The 10077-nt window shown below is 46.8% G+C and overlaps 1 protein-coding gene across 1 annotated transcript; it reads left to right on the top strand.

The window, feature by feature from the left end:
- The first annotated feature begins 2267 nt into the window (after window positions 1-2267).
- Window positions 2268-4377, top strand: SSTR4 (somatostatin receptor 4). Its single transcript, XM_069234177.1, has one exon. It carries the CDS (start codon window positions 3046-3048, stop codon window positions 4258-4260), a length of 1215 nt encoding a protein of 404 aa, XP_069090278.1. The 5' UTR covers window positions 2268-3045; the 3' UTR covers window positions 4261-4377.
- Window positions 4378-10077: the final 5700 nt, after the last annotated feature.

The raw sequence follows: 10077 nt of genomic DNA, 5'->3' as shown, positions 1-10077 counted from the left end.
TCAGAATCCGTATGCATTGATGCGGGCTGCCGGCCGATGGCTACGGCGCCGAGGCTGATCTTTGGCGCAGATAGACATACAGCTGTGGCTTTAATGTTTACATTAGCTGTGAAACACACTTAGCAATGTTTGTGGGAGGTAAAAGAGGGGGTGGGATGGCAGGGGAGAGTAAGTGTATGCTAGGAAAAACGACCAACAACATACGGCCACGTGAAGCAGAGAGGCAAAAGAAACAAGGGGAGACGGTGACAGTCGAGTAAAAGTGAGCAGAAAAACTTGATGGGAGAATGGGGCGCAAGTGACAAAGAATAGATGATAACATGGAAGAACTAAGATGTCAAAGTGAGGGCTGGTGGCTGTGAGGAACAAGCATTTGGAATGCAATAGTCTTGTGTTTGCTGGAGTTAGAGCTCATAGCGTTGTAAATTACTGACTGGACTTTTATTGCCACACAGACTGAAAATAACAAAAGGAAGAGAGCGAGGGCGAGCTGGCCCTGGAAAATCCCCCCTCTGCTGTTGGTTTATGTTTACATAGGGAGCTGGTGGGGAGGAGGGACTGAACAAGCACTCACACTGTCGAGGTGAAACAGGCAAATGCCAAAAAAAAGTCCCTTACAGAAGAGATAAACAGGACATAGCGTAATTACACAGTACTTTGTGCTGCTCCCAAAGTGAAAAAAGGCAGGACAAAGAGGCAGAACTGACAACTAGCAAGCAAGGATTTTTGAAGGACACTGCAACTAACAAATCAAAACGCTGGAACTCACTCTATTGTATACTTTAGTATACAGCAGTCTGAACGCTAACGCTCGACCTAAAAAGATTATAATTCTTATAAGAGCGGCTTTTTCATCTGCCAGTTTTGTTTCTGTACTTACCTACTCTTTGGTATGTGTATTACTTATGCCTTCTGACTTCCTAGGGTTTTCACAATTAGCTTTTACTGTTTCTACTCTGTATTTGCTACTTTACCCTTCTCAGTCTTACTCTACTGATCTATTTCTGTGCGTCACCTCCTTATGTTTGATCTTATTCAGAAGTCCTGTTACTTGTTGATATGCTCAGCTGTCTTCGGTGTGGCGCATTGCTTGTTACATGTCAGCATGAGATTATAGTTTTTATAGTTTCCTGTTTCGGAACTGCCGTCTGTGTTTGAAGGTACCCCCTGTGCCCTATATGATTGACTAGCTTACTCTCTAGAATATTTGAAATTAATTAATTTGTGCAATTTATTGGCGAACGAGATGCTATTAAATACTGTAATCTCACGCTCATTTTTTAACGTGCGCCATTTCCTATCATACCGGGCTCGCAGGGCCTTATCTTGTGAAGATGGTACATCAGTGATCTATCAGTCCAGAATCATTCTTACACTTGGCCTTGCCGTTGGGCTCCACTTTGCAGCTCAGTGCCTCTGAACAGTACCTTACTTATCAGTGGCAAATCTGGGTGTCTTGTGAAGGTGCATTCATCGCAAACTGCTACACACCTGTCACAAAGCCTTAGCTGTACACCGGCTCTCAGTTGCTTCAAGCCCAGGCAGCGGGGTGAAGACGTTAACGGGTGGTTATACAAGAAGGTGTGTGGGGTGTGCTGCTGTGACAGATAAACACAAGTACACAAGTGACGATTTGGAGGTAGCATCCTCCACTGATCCCAGAGATTGTCAGTTTGGATGAGCACCAACTGCTCAGGAGCCTTCCGGAAGCCGAGGCAAGCGACTCGATTACTACGCGTGCAGAAGGCAATGGTTGCACGCTGGCATGAAAAGACGGATTGTGTTCGTTTGCTAGTGGCCTTCGTGCATTGATAAGCTCAGAAAAGCATCTATTGCAGCTGAAGACGGGTTACAAAGTTCGGGGTGCCGTGTACTAAGAACTTCAGATCGATGCTGCTGTCATTGGACGTCAGCGTTCCAGTACAGAAGGAGGCTCAGCGCTGGAGAGGGAAGAGGGCGGGAGGGGAGAAAACAGAGGGAAAGGGGCACATCGAATATCTGCATCTCACTGCACCACCTCTCAGTCCCACCCTCTTCTAGTCTCCCCCTCTCCTTTATCAGCACTCCCCTCCCTTCACAGTCATTTCAGCGCTGAGCAGCTGGAAGACTGTTAGCTCTGAAAGGCCTCTCCTCTCTCCCTGTATTCCGGGCATCTCGCAGCCTCTCTAGTCATCACTCCTACTACTCATGCGAGCCCTCCCAGCATGCAGCACACAGCCGCTACATAGCCTCTCCACTCTCGTTAATACACCCTCTGTCCTGCGCTATCCCCCGCTTTAGTCCAGCATTGGTACCCTGGAGAGCTGAATAACCTTCTTTCCCTCCAGTCACCTCTCCATCTTTCATCGCCGCTCTATCAGATTTAGTTCAGCACCCACCACCCCGTAGACACCATCTATTGCATAATTCCCTTCCCCAAATCCCCCTCCCCCTCCACTCCAGTCAGCTCCCTCCCTTTAATCCTCGTCTCTCCGATCCAACCAGCTTCAGAACCTCGGAGAGCGCCGGCACTTCACTGCTTCTCTTTTATCACTGCTCACTCCCTCATCACCTTGCAGCAGCCCGCAGAGTCCGTGCACTGCACAACTCTTTATCAACGCGACCGTCTTCTCATCCGCTCTCGCCACCTGCCCCTCCGATGCAACCAGCACTGAGCACCCAGGAAATCGAGTGCTTTCCGTTCCACCCTCCCCCTACTCACAGCGTCCCCTTAACAGATCTCCCGCAGGCTTGACTCACAGACCTCCAGCCCCGCATAACTTTTGAGCTCTAGTCATCTCTCATCGTGTATTGCTCAGATCCAGCCAGTGTCGGAAGCCCGATAGCCCATGCATTTCATAACTCACTCACTCCCTCCGGCCACCGCTCCCTCTTAAGGCCTGTTCCTCTGATCCAACCAGCATCAAATCTCTGAGGAGTCCCGGCGGTGCATAACTCCCTCGCTCCAGTCATCGCTCCATTTTACCGCCTCACACTCAGATCCAGTCAGCATCTGCACAGGAGAGAGCTTCCTCAGCAGCCCTGCAGTCCTATGGGAGAGCCAAGATGACCACTTCGCCTGCTGCCCTCCTAGCGCCTGTGGAAGGGGCTCTGCTCTGGCCAAGCGCTTGGAACGACTCCTACCTGCCTGCTTCTGGGACAGATCGCCACGCGAATGGCACCCACGGCAGTCCCCCGGAGGTCGAAGAGAGGGACGTGAGCATGATCGTGATCCAATTCATCTACGCTCTGGTGTGCCTGGTGGGGCTTGTGGGCAACTCCATGGTGATCTTCGTCATCCTGCGCTATGCCAAGATGAAGACGGCCACCAACATCTACATCTTGAACCTGGCCATTGCAGACGAGCTGTTCATGCTGAGCGTGCCCTTCCTGGCGGCGTCGGCGGCGCTGCAGCACTGGCCCTTTGGCTCCGGCATGTGTCGCACGGTGCTCAGCGTGGACGGCATCAACATGTTCACCAGCGTCTTCTGCCTGACTGTGCTGAGCGCTGACCGCTACGTGGCCGTGGTGCATCCGCTGCGCGCCGCGCGCTACCGCCGCCCCACCGTGGCCAAGGCCATCAATGCCGGCGTCTGGCTGCTCTCCCTTCTTGTCATCTCGCCCATCCTGCTCTTCGCCGACACCATGCCGTCGGCGGACGGTGCCGTGGTCTGCAACCTGCTCTGGCCCCAGCCCGCCTGGTCGGCATTCTTCGTGGTCTACACTTTCCTGCTGGGTTTCCTGCTGCCCGTGCTGGCCATCGGCCTCTGTTACGTGCTCATCATCGTTAAGATGCGCGCCGTGGCGCTCAAGGCGGGTTGGCAGCAGCGCCGGCGTTCGGAGCGCAAGATCACACGGTTGGTGCTCCTAGTGGTGGCCGTCTTTGTGATTTGCTGGATGCCGTTCTACGTGGTGCAGCTGCTTAACTTGTCGTTGCCTCGCATGGACGCCACAGTCAACCATGTCTCTCTCATCCTCAGCTACGCCAACTCTTGTGCCAACCCCATCCTCTACGGCTTCTTTTCTGACAACTTTAGGCGCTCCTTCCAGAGGATCGTGTGTTTCCGCTGGCTGGAGAGCGCCACCGACGAGCCAGTGGACTACTGCGCCACGGCACTGAAGAGCCGGCCCTGCCTGCACCACCCACAGCACCACCACCAGCACCGGCCGCTGGACTTCCCGCAGAGCCCGTGCAGCCCCAGCACAGCCACAAGCACGGCACCTTCCCACGGACTACCGCACCTCAGCGCACCCAGGGATGCTTTTTACTTGCCAGAATGACAGATATCGATCACTCTTTGTGTCTGTGTGTTTTAAAAACGTGTAGGTATGTTTACTGCTTCACAGACGCTCCTGCAATCAGTTCCAGTTTGTTAAAAATAACTATTAAAATGTCAATCGTCCCAATGCCGCATTTGAATGTTTCCTGTCAATTTTTGTCAGGCTTTTATTTTCTGGGAAAAGGGAGCTGCTCCTGTGAGCTAGTGTTTGTTTCGGTGCACTGGAGTGAGAGCATGTTTCAGTGGCGTTTACGTGAATTAGTAGAACAGGACGCGAGGGCAAGAGTTGGCGCTATGGCATCACCGGGATCTCAAAACCCACCAGGATCACTGACAGCGTCACACCACGAGGGAGGATGCTTTCTGTGGGCCTGACTGACAAAGCTATTTGTTTTGAGTAGCTACGTTTTACTAAAGGATTGGACGAGACATGCCCATGAATTCCCTGGAGTGAGACATGCTCACTCGGGAAAAAAAGTTTTTTGATACAGAAAGCTTTTTTTCTTGAATACGTGTGTCTTATTTTTGGAAATACAAGAGTAAGGTACACCTGAGATGACACAAGTGCACAAAGAAAATATTTGTTATCTGGGTTCTGTACCCCTTCAATGTGTCGGAAGAAGCAGACTGGGTAAGTGGAGGAGTATAGAACGAAAAAGAAAGGTTAATGATCACGTGTGTTATCAAACACAGGATATGGCTTGAAGTAGCATTTCATCCCATTTGTTTGCCCACCATGCCACCTCAGATTAAGCTCAACCATATGTAAATCAGCCTTGGACCTGCTCCAGTAAGGATAGGCCAGCCCAAACGGTCAAGCCACATGCTCTCTGAATTGGACATATGTAATCCAAGGCTCGTTACAAACTATTTGGGCCTCTTTAGTCAGGTGCATCTTGGTTCCAGAGGCAACGCAGGTACATGGTTTACATCTGGGCATATCCTTGGGCACTTAGGGTACTACATCAAACACACAAAAAGCAATGGGAGGAATGCCTGCAAATAGTCCAACAAGTGGAAATTATACAGGGTAGCATTCCAACCCGTGTTATTTCTGCACACCATGCCACCTCAGAGTAGACCTGGCCATATGCAAATCAACCTTGGTCTTGCCCCAACAGGAATAGTCCAGCCTGAACTGTCAATCCAGGTCCTTTCTGAATTGATTTTCACAATGCTGGCATCTAGATACAGTGGCACAGAGAGGGAAAAACAATGGTCTGGAATGCTACCTAGAGCCATTGCCAGAGGTTAGACTATTTGTAAGCATTCCTCATATCACCTTTTGGGTGTTTTTGGGTTATTCCCTGGAAGTTCAATATAATTATTACAATTTTCCTCAATTCTTTGAAATGGCAGTTCTAGCAAAACAAAAACTAATATGGGACATATTTACAAGCCCTGTGTGCCACAGGTGTGATAGTGCAGGCACATATCTACAAGGTCACGCAAAGCCACTTTGCATGGCTTTTCATGGCCTTGTCGATATGGTGTAAGGCAACACAGCACAAGTCACTACCTTGCCTTACACTGCATCAGGGAGGTGTTCCACGGGCATTGCGGTGGGGTTTCTCATGCAACACTCATGGGTTTCTGATGCATTCCCAGATTTATAAGAATCTGTAAACCTGGGAATGCATCAAAAACTGTATGCCTCGTCAGGTCAGGCACAACAAGGAGAAATATCTTTATTCCTCCTCGTTGATTCCTCTTTCTATACGTGCTGAATTCTTTCAGGTATACATATAAACAAACATACACAGAGACACAAACACTCACAGAAAGGTCTGCATTCAATCACCAACACATAGGCATTCTTACATACAAACACACACACAGGTACAGGCTCACATACACGCACATGTGCCCTAAACTAATGTCTCTGTTACCCAATGCCAGTTAATTTTTCTTCATTTTACTCAATGCCAGTTCATTATGGCTAAGGATATACCAAATCAGCGGCACAGACTTTTTTGCAAAAAATGCAGATTGTCTTGTTTCTAGCATATTTTACACATTTTGGATATTTTCTGAATTTTCTGCATTTTTTAAAAATTTGGAAATGATTGCAGATTTCTCATACTAGCCTCAATTTACAGGAAAAAAGAAAGTGTGTAGAAACATCAGAAAGGAAGCTGGACTGGCTGGTTCCAAGAAGGCTTCACTGGCAAGACTGCTAACAGACTTGGAACAAGGCAGACACCTACTGAAGTACTTGCGTTTTTATTGTAGTTCAGCTAACTTGCTGGGTGGCTGAGAACTGAGCACCGTGAACCTTTTCTAGAAAGCCTTCCAAGATGGACGTCAATTGGGGGTGGCCGGGGGGTCGCCGCTGGGATCCCCAGGCAACCCATTGCACCCCATGTGGTTTTCCATGTGACCCCTACCTTTTATTGACATTTGCTAGAACACATGTTGCCTCGTTAAAAAACAATGTCTTTATGCTATCAAGATTGGCTACAAATTGCTGTGGTTGTTTCATCCTGCAGTGCAGAGATGCGACGTGTGAACTAACTGCGTCCTTACTAGTGTGCATGTATGCAACTGGGCGGGTTATACGAACAATGGAGATGAATGATTGTCTTTAAATTCCAAACACGGGGCACAACATACATAGGCATCTAGTGTACGCAATGTTTTCTTTTCTAATTAAATCTAGGACAGCATGTACTGAATAATTCCTCTGTTTGAGTAAATGCATCATGCAAATGGAGAGCAGTCACATAAGGAGAGATTTATAGGGTTAACATAAAACTGAACCTTCACTTCATATGGTTTGCCAACTCGCTTGTACTGTATCCCTAGAGAACTACATTGGCTGAAATTTACGCCACAGTACATCCCCAGGCAGGTAGTCGATGCCAGTGCACAGCAACATCAGATGAATAGACCCTGATTAGTGAGTGCTCTTTCAAGATTATGGGCCTCACTACGACTTCAGCAGTCCTTTTCTAGGACCGCCAAAGCCGCTGCAGGCAAAAGACTTTTGCCCACCATATTAGGAGTATTCCGCTGGGCCAGCGGGCAAAAACAGCATTTCTCACCTGCTGGCCCAGGAGAACACTCACCACAACGATCATAATGGGGTGGTCGTATCGCCCTGTCTGCAGAGGTCTGCTCGTCATCGTGAGTGTGGCAGTCTTGAGGGTATGATTTCAGCATGGAAAACTTGTGTGTTTGGTTCATCACTTGGTTATAACATGCTTATAGTGAGGAACTAGAATTAACAGCGGCATATCTTGAAACATGCTTTCTTGAGTATAATAATTTGACAACATTCTACGCGAGGACTGGACATGTCTTCTATCTCAAGTTTAAAGCCACATTATGACCTTTACACGCTGGAAGCATGTACATTTGTGGCTTCTTAGGTAGGGCCTAGGTACTCTCTTGTTTCTGCTTTTCATATAATGTTCCATACTGCTTGAGAAGCAGGAAAAACACATAAAAAAATCAAAAGAGCAGTTCTGGTAAACAGGAGTAACGGTTTCCTCTACCGAGCTTTAGAGGAGCTCACTCCACTCGCGAGAGTGTAGACACAAGACTGCATAAACTGTGTGGTTCCTGCCCCTCTCCAGTAACCAATATTGCGTTCTGTGTTTCCCAGCCAGATATTCGATGCGGAGAAGTTGGCAGTCATTATCAGCAAGCTATATTGGGTACTGAGTTTACTGATCTTGGCCAATTGAAGAGTTAAAGTGCCTACATCAACGTGTGCTGTGTCCCTGCATTCTTAATTAGGTGAAAGTGTCGAGCAGGGTCAGGAAAGAGAGGGGACAGCATAGATGTTTTCCTATTGTGGGTGAGACTTGGGTACTGTAGCCTTTTTCCACATGCTCTACTCATGATAGCTGTTAACTGACATCCACTTTGACTCCCTTACCTTAATTCTGTAATGTGCGAAGGACAATCACTTGCTGTCATCAAAGTAGCTGTTGTTAATCAAACCACCACAGGGCTTTAACACCTTAGAGTACTGTTCAGCATAGTTACCAGTAATGCTACGAACTGTTGCATCACTTCTCAAAGTGAAATGAGTAGCTTGAATGTATATTACACGTCCTTTCATTTTGCTGTCACTTTCCAAGAAGTAGGACTATTGTACATCCTTTTTCAACTTTCTTGAAAAGTCAGAGCTGAAATAGTTTACTAAACCATGATTTTTAACAGACACAAAACAGACAATGCTAACAAAGTCTAATCATGGCAGCACCGAGGTAGTTCGTAGGCATTGCAGACACAAACGAAGTACTACATTCTGTTCTGAGCTTGGAGGAAGTTTGCGCCCTCATGCACACGCAAAAAGGGTGTCAAGCATTACATTATATCACTAGACAGGACACAATGTACATGCAGCGACACAATGAATGCACAAAGCCACACTGCAGTGCATCAATGGGTATTTCTTTGGGAAAGTAGAGGAGTATGACTTGAGCAGCATATTTTTGTGGTTTCATTCTTAATCCCCATTCTCTAACTCAAGTCATTTTAAAAGATGTAACTCGTGTCAAGATTGAATTTATCAAGCGTGATTGCTATTTATTTTGAATTTGCGGTCTAACGCCGTTACAACCTCCAAAGTGAGCCTTGACTGCTCACTATTGCAACTTTTGAAAGACAAGTATGGAACCTGACTAATCCTTGTATGTTTATGAAATGAAACAGTTTTAAACTTTGAAACACAAATTGTAAATAACAGTATCTAGTATGCATACTTCCCACAAACTACCTACTTCTGCGGACCCAAAGAAGGCGTAAAGAATGCCTTAAACAATCTTGTCAAGACGCCTAACAATTTGGGCAAGTCACTGTCTTGTGCAGGCATTAGACTAGAAGCGGCACAGTGAACATCCTTTAACCATGGAACTAGGATACTTGACATCTAAATTTGCCGGAAACGAACATTGTATTTTGAACCAGACAAGCACCACAACACAGTGACATTTCCTGGGAAATGCAGTCCCTTGGCCCCGCCCTTAAAATCACTTCCACCCCAGCTGTGTTCAGTGGACTAGTTGGAAACTGTAGAACTAGAAAACACGATTCTAATTGAATAACTTTTTATTAGCTAATGGCTAAATGGACATTTATTTGCTTTAGAAGTGATTTTCCTAGTTTACTAATCCTGCTTCTATTATTGTTACTTTGTCTTCGGTGATGTCACTTATTGCCATGACAGAAGGTCGAAGGTCACATGGCTTGTGATGTAATTCAAGTCAAAGGTCACCTGATGTCACTTCCTGTCATGTTATGTGGTGTGATGTCACTTCCGCTACCTCTGAACTTATCGACGCCCCTGCCTTCCAGCCCAAGTCACTCGGTCACCCAGTGAGTGCTGTGCCATACAAATGAACACAGCAAGCATGTGTGTGCTTTTAAGTGCATAAGTAGGCAACTGGGGGCCTGAGAAACGTGTGCGAGTACATATACCCTGGGATCTGGCTATTGAAAGATGATGGAGAAGGATACATTCATATCAGGACTCACAAATTTAGGTGAAACGAGGGGTGCAGCAGAGGGGCAAATACCCGATATATATTACAATTAACTTGTTTTCTAAGCAGTTATGAATGTTGAATATACATACACTCAAACTAATTGGCAAAGGCATGCTTGAGCAGGTAAAGTAATATTTCTGTAGTTAGTACTTTACCTACTCTTATAAGCTTTCACGAATTACTCCTAATTCATCTCAAATAATAATATTTAGGGGGTATTCACCTTTAACTAGTAGAAGTTGAAACTACCTTACCCGCTATTACTATGAGGGAACTGTACATTACCTCCCGTCCCTCCCTCGCCTTCCTTTTAACCAATG

The sequence above is a fragment of the Pleurodeles waltl genome, chromosome 5, assembly GCF_031143425.1.
Source record: "Pleurodeles waltl isolate 20211129_DDA chromosome 5, aPleWal1.hap1.20221129, whole genome shotgun sequence".
Taxonomy (NCBI): domain Eukaryota; kingdom Metazoa; phylum Chordata; class Amphibia; order Caudata; family Salamandridae; genus Pleurodeles; species Pleurodeles waltl.
This window is presented reverse-complemented; position numbering and strand designations above follow the sequence as displayed.